A 19,514-nucleotide genomic window follows, 5' to 3' on the forward strand; every position below is an offset into this window, starting at 1 on the left:
CAAATGTATGTTTTGTATACATAAACACACAAGAAAAGTCTGAGAGCAAATACACCTAAGTATTTAAAGAAGCTTTTTTTGGATGGGAGGATTAATGACAATTATTTTCCTCTCTTTTTTTAAGGGGGCCATGATAAAATACATATTATTTTAATTTTTTTCACATTACATGAGTAACTTATGAATGCATTTTGATTGTAAAACCCAAATAACATACTACCTCTAACAACAGAAAAAAATGAACATTACAAGGGACAAAAAACCAAAATCATGATTTCTACCAGTATGCAAGCCAGTTGATATAATCTCATAATCAGGCCCTTCCTATATATGTCACTGACCAAAGACCAAAGACAATTGTGTCTATAAAGTGCCCGCACAGCAGATAAATTTGTCCAGCACTCCTTTAAAGACTTCCTATTTCTTGAAAACGCTTCACCTGATAGGTAAGATTCTGAGTTCTCTTGAATACACAGTTATACACTCAATTTTTCTCAGTGCAAAGAGAATTTAAAAAAAAAAAATCCTCATTATTGGGGCGCTTGAGTGGCTCAGTTGTTAAGCAGAGGCTCAGGTCATGATCCCAGGGATCCAGCCACGCATCGGGCTGCCTGCTTGGTGGGAAGCCTGCTTCTCCCTCTCCCTCTGCCCCTGCTTGTGTTCCCTCTCTTGCTGTGTCTCTCTCGGTAATTTTTTTTTTTTTTAATCTTCATTCTTTTACCAAGACCATCAACACTTTGCTGAAACACGGACACTCCACTAACTACAGCTAGGGCACGAGAAAGCTATATTCTAAAAACAATTTCAGAACTTGGTAAATGAGGGATGCCTGGGTGCCTCAGTCAGTTAAGCGTCTGCCTTCGGCTTAGGTCCTGATCCTGGAGTCCTGGGATCAAGCTTTTTCTCCCTCTCCCTCTGCTGTCCCCCTGCCTGTGCTCTCTTGCTATCTCTTTATCAAATATTTTAAATAAATAAAATCTTAAAAAATAACCCTCTACATGAATAAATTTTAAGTAAATCTGATTCAATTATAAATAAAAATTTATAACTTAAATCTATGGTTCTTTCATAAAACTCTTTACATGTCCTTTTTCTCATGGATGAAAAAGCATAAACATTTTTATTATCACTTCACATCTGGACATCGCATAAAACCTTTAAGGACAAAGGCAAGCACTTTGCAACTCCACTAGACTGCTGTTCTGTTGGCCTGGTCAGGGAACCAGGCAGAGGAAACTGATGGGGTCTGTGCACAGCACCTCCTCTCCCCAGCGTGGTTCATGCTCAGCCCTTCCGATGGGGGTCTGTAGTATCACCCCACTTTCAAAGGTAATCCTTGTGCACAAAATCGAAAATGTGAAGAGAAGCCCGGTGAAAACCCTGTGGCCAGGTTTAAACTACTCCATCTTTTCTATTCAATTCTGAATTTATTTCTTGGCATTACGTGAGTCAATGCCATAATGAAAGCACATAAATGTAACGGATTTGCATTAGTTATGCAGAGCTGCATTTAGTTTACGAATTCAATCATAAGCACAAAGAAAAAAATTTTAAAAAGGAATCACAGCTACTTTAATAGTAGAAGCAATGCCCACAAGGCATCTGTGACTCTCTCCTGGTCTCGGTTCTACTTCCCTCTTGTACTAACAGCACTGTGACACGCTGGGTGTAATTCCTAGTGTTTAGAGATACTTGTTTTGAATATAGTATGGCCCCTAAACAAAAGCCAACTACTTTATTTGGAGCTCAAGGATAATTTTATTTATTTATTAAAGATTTTATTTTTAAGTAATCTCTACACCCAATGTGGGGTTCAAACTCATGACTCTGAGATCAAGGGTTGTATGCTCCAACCACCAAGCCAGTCAGGCACCCCTCAAGGGTAATTTTATTTATTTATTTATTTATTTATTTATTTATTTATTTATTTATTTATTTAAAGATTTCATTTATCCATTTATCAGAGAGAGAGAGAAAGCACAAGCAGGGGTAGTAGCAGGCAAAGGGAGAAGCAGGCTCCCCGCTGAGCAGGAAGCCCGACGTGGGACTCGATCCACGAACCCTCGGACCATGATCTGAGCCGAAGGCAGATGCTTAACCATCTGAGCCACCCAGGCGCAGCTCAATTTTAAACATATCTGAGTTTTGCCTTAATCTGACTTTAGAATAATCTATTACTGCATAAGAGGCAACTCCACTATAAATATAAATGTTTTCCTAGATGAAATACTTTTCTGCATGTCTGGGTTTAGCTGAGAGATCCAAGTGGAGTGGGGCTGCCTATTTTCACAAAGCGGTCACAGAAAACAAAGAGGTATTGTACACCCGGGATGGATGTCTGAGCAAGCAGCCTGAATAAGACAGCGCAGGGGAAAGGGGCCTGTAAGTCTGCAGCTGCCACATTCCGGCCAAGGCTCTACTTTTACTGCCTGGGAGAACGGAGGCAATCACTCGATCCCATGCGGCCTCACTTACAGGACTGTCAGGGCCCCAGAAATGTGAACTGGTTTTCTCGCTTTATTTGCAAACTTCTTATAAGCAGTTATGTACAAACAGATGAAACATGTCTCTAAGCTTATTTACATGAAGAGCTTCATCTTCAATGAGAGGGGGAAAAAGTTTTGAACATAACAGAAAAGTGTATTTTTAAGACATCTTCCAGCTTCAAATAAAATACGCACTATTTTAGCCGGAGCACCTGACAGCATATTATCATGTTAAGCCTTCTAAAATTATTTTTAGGCTTGGGATGCCTGGGTGGCTCGGTCAGTTAAGCATCTGCTTTGGGTTCAGGCCATGATCCCAGGGTCCCAGGACAGGGTCCCACATCAGGCTCCTTGCTCAGCAGGGAGTCTGCTTCTCCCTCTGCCTGCCGTTGTTCTTGCTTGTGCTCTTTCTCTCTTCTCTCTCTCATACACAAATAAATAAGTAAAATCTTAAAAAAAAAAAATTATTTTTTAGGTTTAATTCACTTTTATAATTTAAACATACGAAAATTGTTTTGAGACGGTGGCATGAATAGAAAAAGTATTTAAGAAATCAGCTTGGGGGGGGCGCCTGGGTGGCTCAGTGGGTTAAGTGTTCAAATCTTGGTTTCTTGAAGATTCTCTCCCTCTGCCCCTCCCCTGATTGATGTGCTTGCTTGCTCTAATAAATAATAATAAATCTTTAAACAAAAAAGAAGTCAGGGGCGCCTGGGTGGCTCAGTGGGTTAAAGCCTCTGCCTTCGGCTCGGGTCGTGGTCTCAAGGGTCCTGGGATTGAGCCCCGCATCGGGCTCTCTGCTTGGCGGGGAGCCTGCTTCCCCCTCTCTCTCTGCCTGCCTCTCAGCCTACTTGTGATCTCTCTCTCTGTGTCAAATAAATAAAATCTAAAAAAAAAAAGGAATCAGCTTAGGAAATGATAAAAATCATTATTTCACAAAATGGATTTTTTTTAAAAGATTTTATTTCTTTGAGGGGTACCTGGGTGACTCAGTTCTTAAGTGTCTGCCTTCAGCTCAGGTCATGATCCCTGGATCCTGGAACAGAGCCCCGCATCGGGCGCCCTGCTCAACGGGAAGCCTGCTTCTCCCTCTCCCACTCCCCCTGCTTGTGTTCCCTCTCTTGCTGTGTATCTCTCTCTGTCAAATAAATAAATGAAATCTTTTTTTAAAAAAAGATTTTATTTATTTGACAGGGAGAGGGAGAAGCAGCCTCCCTGCTGAGCAGGGAGCCTGATGAGAAGTTCAATCCCAGAACCCTGGCAGACACTTAACCGACTGAGCCCCACAAAATGGATTTTCTGTGAGCCTACGAGTTTCTTTTTTTTTTTTTTTTAAGATTTTATTTATTTATTTGACAGAAATCACAAGTAGGCAGAGAAGCAGGCAGAGAGAGAGGGGGGGAAGCAGGCTCCCCGCTGAGCAGAGAGCCCGATGTGGGGCTTGATCCCAGGACCCTGGGATCATGACCTGAGCCGAAGGCAGAGGCTTTAACCCACTGAGCCACCCAGGCGCCCCAGCCTACGAGTTTCTTAGCAACTAACAGAGTCCCTGGCACACAAAAGTTGATCCAAAGATTTTTTGTAAATCAACTGTTAAACTATAAATATACATATATATCTTTATATATATTTAAATATGTGTTTTTAGCAATAGAGTAACTTTGAGAGAGCATTCTAGAAATAACAGAAATAGTGACCCCTAATGGTAGAAAACTGCATTTTCCCCCAACCTTATCATATGACATGAAAATTAAGAATTCTATTTTATGTGAAAAAATGTTAATAATGCATTTTGCCCTTTAGCTTATAGAAATGCACTCTCCTCCTAGAAGGAAGGACATTGAGGGTATATATAACTAGACCCCCAAAGTATCAATTTAATTAATTCTGTTTGGAACTTCACCTCCAAATCTACGATTTTCCTCATGCTAAATACAAAGCCTAATAAAATTTGGCTAGCGGGGACAGAGATAAGATCTATAAATCAGTGATTCTCAACTGGGAGCAGACAGGGAGAGGTCTGAACTAGCAGAAACTAGTGGGGTGTGTAAGGGACAGTATGGGAAAATGTGGATGGGGAGAAAGAATGCAATTTTTATGTTTATCTGGAAGGGGCCCAAGGCAAACTATTGATAAATTTGCTATTTTTAATCATGAAAAAATTCATCCTTAACATTACTACTTCAGGTTCATGCTGATATAACAAAACACATCTGCATTTCTCCAACTGTAATCACAGGTGATCTCTTTGCAAAACTGAAAATTGTTGAATTCCCAATTTTTACCTAGTATTTGCAAAAGTACAAACATCCTTCCTTCTTCAAATCAGAAGATCCTTTCTTAATGGATTTTTAAGCACACATACTATGTTTTCAGTGAGAAGTGTAGTCACGCACTCACGCTAGAAGAGAGGGAAGGTAGCTCCTCGTTTTATATAAGAGGAAACAGGGTTAACTGGGAGGCATGATAACAACTTTAATATTCCCTGCCTGGTCCCGCCTGGTCCCTCCAAGTGTATTTAAAAAGTTACTATTTTGAGAGAAGTGTAATTCCTTTATAGTTGTGCCACAGAACGTTTAGGCTACAATCATAGAACTATTCAGTCACTTAAATAAATGATCTAGTTTTACCAGTAAAAACCAATTCATCATGCAGGCAACTTTTCTCTTGCTTGAGGCGAATGATCTCTTCCCGTTGTTCATTATTTTCTGTTGTCTTTTCATTTAGATCCTCTTCACAAATAGAAAAAAACAAAAGTCCTTTAATAAATACTACTTGCTAGAAGAATATAAACTGTGAGGACCTCTCATGCCCTTGGCACCCCAATGTGAAGTCCCTTTGGAGCTGTAGCCGACATATGTCTCGTATCCAAACCTTGCAGCATCCCTGGCAATGACCTTGTCAGGCTTCCCTATCCCTGACTGGTCTCTCTGCTCAAACCATGCCTCTCCTGTTACCGCCTATTGCCCACAGAGCAATCACGGTTTTGTTTTTTTTTTTTTTTTGAAGTAAACTCAACCCCCAATGTGGAGCTCAAACTCACAACCCTAAGATCAAGAGTCACGTGTTCTTCCAACTCAGCCAGCCAGGCGCCCCAGGGCAATCTTTCCAAAAGTAAAAAATCTGTGGGATGTCTGGGAGGCTCAGTCTTAAGTCAAGCGGCTACTTTCAGCTCAGGTCATGATCCCAGGGTACTGGGATCAAACCCTGCATCGGGCTCCTTGCTCAGCAGGGAGCCTGCTTCTCCTGCCTGCTGCTCCCCCTGCTTATCCTGACAAATAAATTAAAAAATCTTAAAAAGGGGCGCCTGGGTGGCTCAGTGGGTTAAGCCGCTGCCTTCGGCTCAGGTCATGATCCCAGGTCCTGGGTTCGAGCCCCACATCGGGCTTTCTGCTCAGCAGGGAGCCTGCTTCCTCCTCTCTCTCTGCCTGCCTCTCTGCTTACTTGTGATTTCTCTCTGTCAAATAAATAAATAAAATCTTAAAAAAAAAAAAATCTTAAAAAAAAAAATGCAAAAGATCTCCTCATGTCACTTCTCTCCTAAAAACCCTTCTAACACTCTTAGGATGAAATCCAAATTACCCCTAAGCCCCCAATGGCCTGGTTTGGCCTGTCACTCTACCCCTTCTTTTGTTTTGTTCCTTGAACATGGCCCAACCTCAAAACCCACCCAGGGCTTTTGCATTTGCTGTTCCTTCTGCCTGGAAGGCTCTGGGCACAGATATTCACATGGCTAGTTCTTCCCGCCCTCCAAGCTTCTGCTCAAATGTTCTCCTCAAAGTCACCTTCCAGTCCACCCAAACTGAGTTGATTGTCCTCACTCTCTAGTTCACTGTCCATTACCTGGTTGTCCTTTAAAGAGATGACAGAGTCTGTCCCTGCTGTCAAGAGGTGTATAGTGTGATTATGGTTTTAGATGAAGCTACAAACATAGACAAAACGTATAATTTGCCACAAGTCAGGGCATCATAAGATTTTATGGTCTTCTAAATTGACCATAATAAACTTTGGCAATTTCAATAGCAACTTGCTGGCTCAGGGTGTAGGAGTGCTGAAAATCCCGACTGCATCCTGGTCATGTCTGTGCAACGACCTCCCTCACGCCCACGTGGCCTGAACAGAATTGGGGAAGGCTTATTCTGATCTTCCCCGCAGTGCACAGATGGCACCACTTTAGATAACCACCCTCTGACCTCACCACAAAGCCCCCCCCCCCAGTTCTATAAAAGCTGTGGATTAAGGTCTGGACTTGGCGGAGAGTAGCACCAGGATCATGGTCTGTCCAGTCCCCCCATCAGTAAGTTACCCTGAATAAAACTCCATGTAAACAGCACAGAGTGGCCTCCTTTGCTTTTCAGTCTCAAAGTGCCTTCTCGGTCTGCAGGGTCCTTAACTGTTCCCCACCCCAACCTTCTAACAATGAGGCGCCCCACTGTGGTCAGAGGTGAGAGCAACTTCCACCAAAACATGACTTTGTCGTTCTAAGGTTGCTTGTCGCACAGTAGGAATCTGTCTCTGCGTCTCACACGATGACCACTGACTCTGCCCTGGGTGGGGAAAGGCCAGAGAAAAGTCGACCTACCTCCATGCCCTCCGCAGGCAAGTGTAAGCTCTTACTGCACCCCCTATATCCACGTTCACATCAACAGAACTAACCTATGTGGTAAACCCAGCCTCCCCTTCTTTATAAAATTTCAAATAACATTACGTAGAAGGAAATGAATCATGGAGTTACTCTGAGAACAAAAATAGAAAAGGAAAATGCAAAAGGAATTTTCAAAAATAGAACATGTGCCAAAAACCTCCCTGGCAGGCTGTGTTAGTGGCGGTCCCTCATCCGTCCCTGCATTCCTCCCAGAGGGACAGGTATTTCTCCACTGCCTGACTTGGGGTTTAGCCACATGATGCTTTAGCCAACAGAGGGAGGGTATGTTGGGTCCTTGCATGTTTCTGCTTCTCTTTTTTTTTTAATCTATTTATCCATCCATCCATCCATCCATCTAATTTTAAGTAAGCCCCACATTCAAGGTTGGGCTCCAACTCAACGATCCCGAGATCCAGAGCTGCCCTGCTCTCCCACCTGAGCCAGCAGGTGCCCCTGCTTCTCCTTGTAAGTTTCTGCCTTTTGGGGGGCGCCTGGGTGGCTCAGGCAGTAAAGCGTCTGCCTTCGGCTCAGGTCACGATCCCAGGGTCTGGGATCAAGCCGGGCGTTGGGCTCCCTGCTCAGTGAAGAGTCGGCTTCTCCCTCTCCCTGTAGGTCCCCCTGCTGGGCTCAATCTCTCTCTCAAATGAATAAAATCTTTTTTAAAAAGATTAAAAAAAGGGGTGCCTGGGTGACTCAGTGGGTTAAGCCTCTGCCTTCGGCTCGGGTCGTGATCCCAGGGTCCTTGGATGGAGCCCTGCACCTGGCTCTCTGCTCAGCGAAGCCTGCTTCCCTTCTTCTCTCTCTGCCTGCCTCTCTGCCTCCTTGTGATCTCTGTCTGTGAGGCAAATAAATAAAATCTTAAAAAAAAATTTTCTGCCTTCACCACAGGGGAAAAGTTCCCAGACCAGCCAAATGGCGAGAAGTGAGACTCGGGATGTGGAATTGCCCCAGAGCAGCAGCTCGGCTGAGCCCAAGCGGGATAAGCCAATCCCTCCTGGGCTGATACCTACGCTTATCAGATGCTTCTGGCTGACATGGCACCAAGATGTTGTTGCTGATTGTTATGAAGCATAAATTAACAACATCTAACTGGTACAGCAAAGGCAGCTTATTTTAAAAATATAACTCATTGTACACTTGCCCCCAGTCTGTTATTTACCTCTCATGACATGAAAACTGCAGCATAATTCTGTACAAATGAAATGAACATTTCACGGTAGGATCTAAGGCCGGCAACAGACCTCTCAATCACAAGATGAAGAGATATGTGCCCAAGACGAAATGCTTGCATTGATATCTCTTCCTTACCTTTCAGTTTATTGACTTCAACTTTAAGTGTCTTCAATTTCTGCTTGTAATCTTGCTTTTCTTTCACGATACACGTCTCCACCATCTTCGCGTCACGCAAGGCATGCTCTAACAGTTTAAATTTTCCCGAGCAGTCTGCAATGTGGTTGACGGCCTCGATAATATCTTTGTCCTAAGAACCAAATTTGAAGACTGTTCTGTAAGGCTTTTAAGTTTCAACTAATCAGTGTAAGAAGATCTCAATTGTTAAGTCCCCACCATGTGCCAGGCTTTGTTCTAGACACCTTATTGTCAGTAACTAACGGGACCTCATGGGAACTCTCTGAGATGGTATTACCATTATCCCCACGTGACGGACGAGTCAAGAGTAAAAGGTCCACGGTTCCACAAGTAGGTAGGGACGGAGCTCCGATTCGCTCCGATTCGCCCCGAGCGAGATGGTCCCTCTCACCATGCGTAAACCACCAAAGCTTAGTGTTTCAGAAAGTTTACAACCACAGTGTGGTTGCTTAAGAGACTGTAATTGCAGTACGAGAGCTGGTGGCCCTTGGAGGGGGGGCCTACTCTCTGCACTACAGGTAAACCCACGGGCCTCTTTTCTACCCCTTTATTCCAGCTTGTTAAAATGGCAGACTCCAAGAGCGGATTCCCAAACTACCCAAATCAGAACCTCTTATTGTTGAGGTGATTGTTTTAATTACAAAAAAAGTATCTGCTTGTAGAAAATTCAAACAACACCTAGAAGTATAAACATACTAAATAAAGGTTCCCTCCCTCCCCCACTCACATGGAATGACTACTATTACAGTAACTGTAATACAGAACAATTCTCAGAAGCAGGTGTCACCCCTGCTTAAGGACAGCCACTTCTCCTACAGCACCATATACGCATTCCTAGAGATGCTCACGGTCTGCGCATCCCACACCATTTCAATTTACAGGAAAAACAGGGTTGGGAGACCAATGGAACTTCGTGATTAGACTGGTAGCAAAAAACAACAGGTCCATTAAGTATGCAAACCTGATGAGTCTTTTCCAGCATTTTCATTAGCACTCACAGCCTCACCAGGAGTTTGCCACAATGGAAACCAGGGTAGTTGTCAAAGCCACTAAATCGGTCACTATTTGACTAAAGACAATTCTGTAGATTTTAATATTTTCTCTTCAATTTTAAGAAAGCTTGCCCATGACCACATTAAAACATTAAAATGCAGGGGGAAAATCACATAGGAACTGGCATGAGGGTCCCATTATGCCTAAACCATTCCCTAGTCACCAGCTGCCAAACACATGTTACAGCAGAAGAGACAGTCAGTCACTCGTCATGGCATGTTAGTGGCTCTATCGACTGCCAGATTGCTAAAAGTTCCTCTCTCCATTAAAAAACAAAGAAACACTAACAAACGGTCTGATTGTCAATGACTTTATGAGAACTAACACTGGATACCTTGGAAGAAAACAAGTTAATTCAGACATGCTAAACCATGGAGTAAGCCTTGGAGGTGAGACTAAAAGTGGAGTCCTGTCTCCTCCTTCGGTGTCTTGGGGACATCATTTTAAACTTGTTTCCCTCATTTCTAAAATGTGTCTTACTTTAAAGATTCATTTACTTATTTGAGAAAAAAAGTGCATGTGTGTGCATGTGGGGGGGAAGGGCAGAGGGAGAGACCCTTCGAGCAGTCTCCCCACTGAGCCTGGAGCCCAACATGGGGCTCGATCCCACAACCCATCCCACAACCCATGACCTGAGCCAAAATCAAGTATCAGACGCTCATCTGACTGAGCCACCCAGACGCCCCTAATTTTTTTTTTTAAGTTTTTAAGTAATCTCCACATTCAGTGTAGGGCTCAAACCCACAACCCTAAGATCAAGAGTCACATGCTCTACTACTCTAGCCAGTTACCCCTAAAATGAGAATTTTATTTTGCTTTATTTTATTTTTAAAGATTCTGTTTGAGAGTGAGTGAAAGTGAGAGAGATCACAGAGGGAGAAGTGGACTTGCCGCTGAGCAGGGAGCCCGATGTGGGACCCAATCCCAAGACCCTGGGATCATGAGCTGAGCTGAAGGCAGACGCCCAACTGACTGAGCCACCTAAGCGCCCCCAACCAAAATAAGAATTTTAAAAAAGACAGTAACGTTGGTAGCTCTTCCATCTGATTTGCAAAGGGACTTGAGGAAGATAATATAATGTATGTGACTACACTTATAAAGTACAAAGTGCCCTGGCAAATGAAGGTATCAGTATTTTGAATTACCTTTAGCTTTATCATTGTAGTGAGAGCCTGTTCTCGAGCTTGTAATTGTCCTACCTGGGCAGAAAGTTCCACTAATGTGTTGCTGAGATTTTCGTTTCTAGCCTACAAGGGAACAACACATAAAATACTAATTGAGTCATTTAAAAGTTTTCATTAGCATCATTAGCCACAGTCTGTGCTCATTCTGTTTTGTTTTAACATTCATTTAGTAACAAAGTGGGCCAAGTAAGCAGTCATCAAAAAGAAATACAAATATCTCTCTCCATTACCTCTAGCATCCTCTCCATGCTTATGTTTGCCCTACTGAATCATATTGGTTATGCTTACAAATGTCTATTTCCCAATATGTTTAATTCTAGGCTGGCAAGAAAGAAATGAACAAAAATTGGATTAGTAAGAAATTTACTGAAATAAAGTAGCATTAGTGAACATCTATGTGCACGTGTGTGTGTGTGTGTATACATATATAAAATGTTTACTCTATGTTGAAAGACCTTCACTTCATACTGGGGTATTCCCACGTATCAGGTTTTTTGCAGGTTTTTCTGTTTTGTTTTGTTTTAACCACAGAACTACATAAGATATTTACTGGTTGGAAAAAAAAAGAATAATGAGGGTTTTAAGACAGTATCTTCATGAAGAAATTTAAATACATGTTACTAAGTAAAAGAAGCCAATCTGAAAAATCTGTATTCCATATGACTCCAACTATATGACATTCTGGAAAAGACATTAACTAAAAAGGTCAGTGGTTCCAGGGGTTGGGAGAGACAGGGATGGAACACAAGATTCTTAGGGCAGGGAAATTACTCTGTACAATACTACAATGGTGGATACATGTCATTATGCATTTGTCAAAACCCACAGAATATACAAACCAAGAGTGAACCCTAATGTAAACTATGACTCTGGGTGACAATGATGTGTTAACAGATTCACTATAACAAATCTACTCCCATGGTGCAGAATGTGCATAGTTGGAGAGACTGTGTTTGGTGGTGGAGGCGGGGGTAGAGAAGAAATGTACGCATTCCACTCTGTTTTGCTGTGAATATAAAGCTGCTCTAAGAAATAGTTTATTAATAAAAAAACAAAAAATAAAAATAATTTAAAAATAATTTTAAAATCTTCTTGCTATGAACTGAATTGCATCCCCCGAAAACGCTTATGTTGAAATCCTAACCTTCAATATGGTGTTATTTGGAGATGCTCCTTTGAGAGATAGTTAGGTGCGAAAGAGGGATTAGTATCCTTATAAGAAAAGACACCAGAGATCTTTCTCATTCTCTCTCTCTCATACATTTCCTTTTATTTTTTTATTTTTTTTATTTTATATTTTATTTTTATTTTATTTTATATTTTATATTTTATTTTTTTAAGGTAAGCTCTACGTCCAATGTGGGGCTTGAACTCACCACCCCGAGAACAAAAGTCACATGCTCCACCCACCGAGTCAGGCAAGTGCCCCCTACATTTCCATTTTTTAATACAACATACCAATAGTTTACTTATTTTATAGCTAGAAACTGTCTAGAATAATAGCCTGAAAAAATAAAAAAGGCATTTTACGAAACCAGAATATGAAGGCTAGAACAACAAAAATTTGGCTCTCTGTGCTGCTCATAAAACATGAGTTCAAAAAACACCTGATGACCAGTTAGAATTGAAAAGTGAAAAAAATCAGTCTTACAGATTTTATTCCCAATACGCCACTCAAATGATGTAGATACTGTTTATCGTATCAGAGAAGGCACGTTTAGAAAGCATCACGTGAAGCTACCAAAACCTGATGCTATTCGTCTCAGACTTTGAGAAAGGCTTTCTAAAATAACCCGTTGTTCATAAAGTGACGGATGCTCCTAGACCAGATGGGCTGACAGTCACAAAAGGTGGTAATGAAGTTCATCTCCCAGACAACACAGCCCGGCACAGCCAAAGCCGTACAGTGTTCAGATGGATGGATCGACTTTTACACACACACACACACACACGTACGTACATTTTAATGGAAACATTTAAATCTAATTTCTTGATAACCTGAAACAGAATTTGGGCTAGCGAAGCTCATCACAAAATAAAACCAACCTCGAGGTCTTCAGAGAGGAGAGAGGAATGGGTTGCCTTTTGAGCCATTTCCTGAAGCTGTAGCTGAGTCTTCTGAAGAACCGCCTGGCATTCAATTTGATTTGATTCAAGAGTTTTTACCTTCTTTGTGAGTGACCTGATTATTTCAGTTCTTTTATGTAGTTCACCTGAGGGAAATGTCATCGATGACTACCTTTTGATCAGACTGGAAGCTAAAATGCATTTTCAAACACACGATTAAAAGGTTAAGTGGGCTAAATAATTTTTTAAAGGATAATTTTCTTAAGATTGTATTATGGAACCCACGATACTGGACCCTAGTCAAGAAACAAAAGAGTCAGCAACCCTGCCCCCTGGATGTCACTTCCTAAGCACGATGTCTCCAATTCCCACCTTCCCAACCACCGTCCTGCTAATTGTTTGCCTGCTTTTTAATTATAGTGTTGACACCTATGACCACATCCCTAAAAAGTTTGATTTTAGCCATATATAATTGGGACCATACTCTATGAGTTCTTCCCTTGATTCACCCACAGTGTTGTACGTGACTGGTATTTGCGCACTGTTGTCACTACATGATATCCCATTATAGGACTACGCCAAAATGTATTTACTACCACTGATGGTCACTTGGATTGTTTCCACTTTGCAGCTGTTATGAACAACACTGCTCTGAATATTTTTATACATGTATCTTGGTGCATGTTTGCAAGTTTCTCTAGAGCCTTGCTACTCCAATGGGGTCCTTGACCCAGCAGCGTTGACATCACCTGGTTAATCTGTCAGAAAAGCTCAGGCCACAGACCTGTTGTATCAGAATCTACATAATAAGATCCTTAGGTCAATCACATGTACTCTGAACTGTGTATATATTCCTAAAAGTGGAAATGCTGGGCCATGAGCTAGGTGTAACTTTAACTTTACTAGATACTGTCAAATGATTTTCCAAAGTAGTGGTACCAACTGACACTCCCACCAGCAGGGAATGAGTCTTCCCTTGGCTCCACAACACCCGCTACCTTTACACATACCTGGTAATTTTTGCCAGTCTGGTAAGCGTAAATCATATCTCATTGTGGTTTTAATTTGCATTTCCCCAATTACTAATGAGAATGAGAATCTTTTTTTCTAAGTAGGCTCCATGCTGGGCTTGGAGCTCCAACACAGGACTTGAACTCATGACCCTAGCATCAAGACCTGTGGTGAAATCAAGAGTCAGATGTTTAACCAACTCAGCCACCCAGGCGCCCCTCAAGTTTCTTATTTTAAAACCAGATACTGTTGGCTATGTGCAATGTCATCTTCGTTCTCTTTAACACATTTGTATAAGGTATTATATCACATCTAATGTGAGACCAAATCAAATACGATGTGTGTGGCTGGGTATGGTGAGAGGAAAATCAAATGATCATCAAAGAAATGGAAAACTATGCATATTTAGATGGTCAAGTTTACCTAGATATCCAACAACAGATGAATGGATAAAGAAGATATGGCAGACTGTCAGGTTTATAGAATCCTTTGGGTAACAGAAGATAAAAAAGGAGGTGCAATGTAGTTATCTATTAAACAGATCTAAAGTTTTCCCTTCTGATACTGATGTCTGGTATTGATGTAGTATCACTAGAACATTCAGACCTTAGGGCAGCACTGATGGGATGACAGAATTAAAATATGGTACAAAGAAAATTTTTGTAAGCCATTTTTGAGACTGCTATATTTTTAAAAGAGGACTATTTTAGATACTTAAGATCAAGTTCAATACCAAAAATTTAAAATCTTTCTATCAGTTCAACAGAAATGGCTAGTCCCATGGCATCTTTATTCATATTCTAGCTCAAAACTAATTTATTTTTCCTTTTTTTTAAAGATTATTTATTTATTTTTTTTTTTTTTAAGATTTTATTTATTTATTTGATAGAGAGAGATCACAAGTAGGCGAAGAGGCAGGGAGAGAGAGTGAGAGGGAAGCAGGCTCCCTGCCGAGCAGAGAGCCCGATGCGGGGCTCGATCCCAGGACCCTGGGATCATGACCTGAGCCGAAGGCAGCGGCTTAACCCACTGAGCCACCCAGGCACCCCATAAAGATTATTTATTTTTTTAAAAAGATTATTTAGGGGCGCCTGGGTGGCTCAGTGGGTTAAAGCCTCTGCCTTCAGCTCGGGTCATGATCCCAGAGTTCTGGGATCGAGCCCCGAATCGGGCTCTCTGCTCAGCGGGGAGCCTGTTTCCTCCTCTCTCTCTCTCTCTCTCTGCCTGCCTCTCTGCCTACTTGTGATCTCTCTCTGTCAAATAAATAAATAAAATCTTAAAAAAAAACTTTTTTTTAAGATTATTTTATTTGAGAGAGAGAGAGAGAATGAAAGAGAGAGAGAGAGCATGAGAGGGGAGAAGTCAGGGAGAAACAGACTCCCCGCTGAGCAGGGAGCCCGATGTGGGACTCAATCCTGCAACTCCAGGATTATGACCTGAGCTGAAGGCAGCTGCTTATCAACTGAGCCACCCAGGCGCCCTCAAAACTAATTTCGTTCAGATTCATTATTTATTTATTTTACAGAGAGAGAGAGATCACAAGCAGTCTCCCTGCTGAGCAGAGAGCTCCATGTGGGGCTCAATCCCAGGACCCTGGGATCATGACCTAAGCTGAAGGCAGATGTTTAACCCACTGAGCCACCCAGGCGCACCTCAGATTCACTCTTGACACTTCAGGTTAACTGGAGCTCACTCCACACCCTTTCTACATTTAAGCTGTCTGCCCAACTTTAATTCACATTGTGTTTGTTCAACTCTGAGTGTTCATAAAGGCCTCCTACCTTCAGTTAAACTAAGCTCTAGGGCAGCAGGAACGGTGTTGAGATATTCTTTCTTTCTCTTATCTTTCCTGTGAGCCCCCTTTTTTCCCCTAACATATTTAATATTTAAATACATTTGTGTCTCGGATGCCAGGGTGGTGGTTGGTTGAGCATCTGACTCTTGATTTCGGCTCAGGTCATAATCCTGGGGTCCAGAGACTGAGCCCCATGTCGGGCTCCATGCTCAGTAAGGAGTCTGCCTAAGGATTCTCTCCCTCTCCCTCTGCCCCCTCCCTGTTCGTACGTGTGCTCATTCACTTTCCCAAATAAAAATATTTATTTTAAAATAAATACATTTGTGTCTAACCCATGAGTCCTTTGAATAGGCTGGCATATAGAGGTGCGTAACAGATACTGCTTATGTATTTCTGACCTTCTAATTTGCTGCAACGTTCTTCCAAAGTCAACACTTTCTGCCGATCCTCTTCCCATGAAAGAAGTTGTCTCTGATGTACTGCAACCATATCATTGAGCTCTTTATCACGATCTTTTAATTCTCCAATAAGCAGCTGCAGCTCTTTCCGTTGTTTCTCGATAGTGGAAATCTCAACTTCTGACCCGATGTTCTAAGCAAAGAAAGTGGTTTTACATCAAAGGAAAACTAATCAATAACATAAGTCAGCTGAGGCATTTTTTCCAAATAATTGTATCTTCTTTTGCGGCCAATTCAAGGCAGTTAAATTATTTTTTATTCACTGGTTATAACATGGCATCAAAATTGTGTAGATTTGGGCGCCTGGGTGGCTCACTGGGTTAAAGCCTCTGCCTTCGGCTCAGGTCATGATCCCAGGGTCCTAGGATTGAGCTCCGCTTACGGCTCTCTGCTCGGTGGGGAGCCTGCTTCCACCTCTCTCTCTGCCTGCCTCTCCGCCTACTTGTGATCTCTATCAAATAAATAAATAAAATCTTAAAAAAAAAATTGTGTAGATTTAAAACGAGTTCATGCCGACTGTGCACTTTGCCTCTATAATTTCCTGTGATACCACACATGCCATTCTTAAAAAGTGGGACCGTCTGTAAAACCTTCATTAGCCTATCACAAATAAACTCATTTTGGCATTTTGGTCTTTGCTGTCAACCCATTCCTTGTATCAATCAACAATATTACCCCACACTTTGCCCCAACAATTCCAGATCAATCAAGTAAAGGAAAACATGAAATAATTACTGTTTGAACGTAAATAAGTCTCATAATATCTAGCACGTAATCAATCTACCAAGAACAATGTAATACTGTGATTGGTCCAAACTCAACACACCTATTTATAAAGGAAAATTTTCAAACCTACACAGAAGACAAGAGAACTATACAATAAATTCTCTTATGTTCAGTACCTAAGTTCTACCATTATCAAGATTCTGTCACATTTCAATTTTCCTCTTTTTGTTGTTAAAAAGAAAACTCTCACATATTTTGGCATACCTCTCTAAAAATGAACACTTTTTATATCACCATGATGCCATTTCATACTAATAAAATTATCTACAGTGACTCCCTTTATGCATATGTCATTTTATTTTTAGTCTTTATTTTTAAAGATTTTATTTACTTATTTGAGACAGAGATCACAAGTAGGCAGAGAGGCAGGCAGAGAGACAGAGAGGAGGAAGCAGGCTCCCTACTAAGCAGAGAGCCCGATGCGGCGCTCGATCCCAGGACCCTGAGATCATGACCTGAGCTGAAGGCAGAGGTTTAACCCACTGAGCCACCCAGGCACCCCGCATATGTCATTTTAAACTAGATCGTGAAGTTGGTCTGACCTAAGTGTGAATCCAGATTTAATCACTTTAGTGGATCTATAATATTGCACAAGTTACTTAAGCTCTCTAAGCCTTGGTTTCCTCACCTGTAAAACAGTAATAACAACACTTCAACTTCTTAGTTGTGTGGATTAAGCAAGATAAACTGTGTAAAGCACTCCACATTACCTGGCACAGCGTAAGCACTCAACAAACATGAGCTATCTTTTTTTTTTTTTTTTTTTACGGAAATGTAAGGAAATATAAGGAAAATAAGGAAAAATACCGTTACATTTTTTAAGGAAAAATTTTAGATAACAACTTAAACATGTGAAGGGATACATAGTTTTTCCAAACAGCTATTATTCATATTTCAATATGGTACAGCTATTAGTACCATATTGAAATATGGTACTGCTCCTTAGCCAAGAAACAAAGAACTGAAAGTGTTACTTCAAGAATTCTATCTTAAAAATAGTAGTTAAGGGGCGCCTGGGTGGCTCAGTGGGTTAAGCCGCTGCCTTCGGCTCAGGTCATGATCTCAGGGTCCTAGGATCGAGTCCCGCATCGGGCTCTCTGCTCAGCAGGGAGCCTGCTTCCCTCTCTCTCTATCTCTCTCTGCCTGCCTCTCCGTCTACTTGTGATCTCTCTCTGTCAAATAAAAAAAAAAAAAAAATAGTTAAAAGGAGCGCCTGGGTGGCTCAGTGGGTTAAGCCTCTGCCTTCAACTTGGGTTATGATCTCAGGTTCCTGGGACTGGCTGGAATGGGCTCAAAGCTCGGTGGGGAGCCTGCTTCTCCCTCTCTCTGCCTGCCTCTCTACCTACTTCTGATTTCTGTGTAATAAGTACATAAAATCTTTAAAAAAAAATAAATAAAATAGTAGTTAAAAGTTCACCAGAGGCCCATGTATATCAATACTGCTTTCTGGAAAATAGGGATTTTTTTTTTAAACATTTTATTTATTTGAGAGAGAGAGACAGTGAGAGAGAGCATGAGCGAGGAGAAGGTCAGAGGGAGAAGCAGACTCCCCGTGGAGCTGGGAGCCTGATGCGGGACTCGATCCCAGGACTCCAGGATCATGACCTGAGCCGAAGGCAGTCGCTTAACCAACTGAGCCACCCAGGCGCCCGAAAATAGGGATTTGTAAATAAATAATGATAAATGAATCACAGTTACTCACTAATAAGCACAAAAAACGGAATTTGGGTCAAGTGATATCAAATCACAAGATTTAAATTCTAGTCTTTGATAAACCATTCATTAATTCACTGGACAAATCCTTGCTGAGCGCCAGGTGCTTGGGGATGCAGTAATGAGCGCGCCGGCAAAGAGCACAAATTCTGGCATAGGAAAACCGGCAACACGTCAAACGTGTAAAAAAAAGAGAGAGAAAAGGGAAAAAAGCGCATTTCACCGTACTGATGAATGCCAAGCTCACTTTTCATCTACACTCATAAATGCAAAGCTCGTTTTCAACCCTTTTTGGGACAACGGAGTCACGAGCGTGCTCCGCCCCTCGCAGGTCACTATGAAGGAAATTCAGGTCAGGATCGAGGCGGCGCCGAGAAAAGCCCTCTCCAAACGCCCGGGAGTCGTTACAAAGTGAGCACCTCGTTACTCGCCGCTCAGTCTCGGCGCCTGGGCCGAATGTCGTTCCTACTAAGGGAAGGGTGCAGACGCTCTGTTTCTCCTCTTCGTACAGTGTATCGTCTTCCATTTTAAGGAGAAACCGTTCCTTAAAAACCACCCGGGTTCGGCCAGAGTGCTCCCCGTCCCGCGAGGCTCGCTGTCCGCTCGCTCCCGGACGCGCCGGCGGGGACGCTGAGCCCGCGGCGGCCGCTCACCTGGCGCCCGGCGAGGAAGGTCGCCGAAGGGTTCATGGGTGCTTCCTCCGCCCCCGGAGAAAGTCGGTGAGCGCAGGGTCACCTTACAAACGCCATAGGCGCTCCTGCCCGGAGCGGGGGGCGAGCCCCGAACCCCGGAGCCCCGCGCCCTCGGCCAGTCCGAGCAAGCACCCAAACCGCCCGCCCAGAGGAACGCGCCCGCCGACCCCGCTACGGCGTCGCCGAGGGGCCAACCCTGGCTCTCGCGAGACCTCAGGTGCGCCGTCCTGGCTCTCGCGCGGGCCGGTCCGGGGGCTGC

General features: G+C 42.5%; 1 protein-coding gene across 13 annotated transcripts in view; it reads right to left on the reverse strand.

The window, feature by feature from the left end:
* Positions 1-19,514, reverse strand: part of CCDC62 (coiled-coil domain containing 62) — a 46,526-nt gene extending 27,012 nt beyond the window's left edge. For 4 of the 13 annotated variants that reach the window (XM_047698084.1, XM_047698085.1, XM_047698083.1 and 1 more), the window contains exons 1-6: positions 19,217-19,436; positions 15,939-16,197; positions 12,780-12,946; positions 10,695-10,796; positions 8,437-8,608; positions 5,114-5,215 (exon numbers count right to left, since the gene is read on the reverse strand). In XM_047698084.1, the coding sequence (XP_047554040.1) occupies positions 5,114-5,215; positions 8,437-8,608; positions 10,695-10,796; positions 12,780-12,946; positions 15,939-16,197; positions 19,217-19,252 (838 nt within the window). In that variant the 5' untranslated portion in view covers positions 19,253-19,436. The other 9 variants (XM_047698091.1, XM_047698089.1, XM_047698092.1 and 6 more) reach the window with 8 other exon arrangements.

This window comes from Lutra lutra, chromosome 12 (assembly GCF_902655055.1).
Source record: "Lutra lutra chromosome 12, mLutLut1.2, whole genome shotgun sequence".
Classification (NCBI taxonomy): Eukaryota; Metazoa; Chordata; class Mammalia; order Carnivora; family Mustelidae; genus Lutra; species Lutra lutra.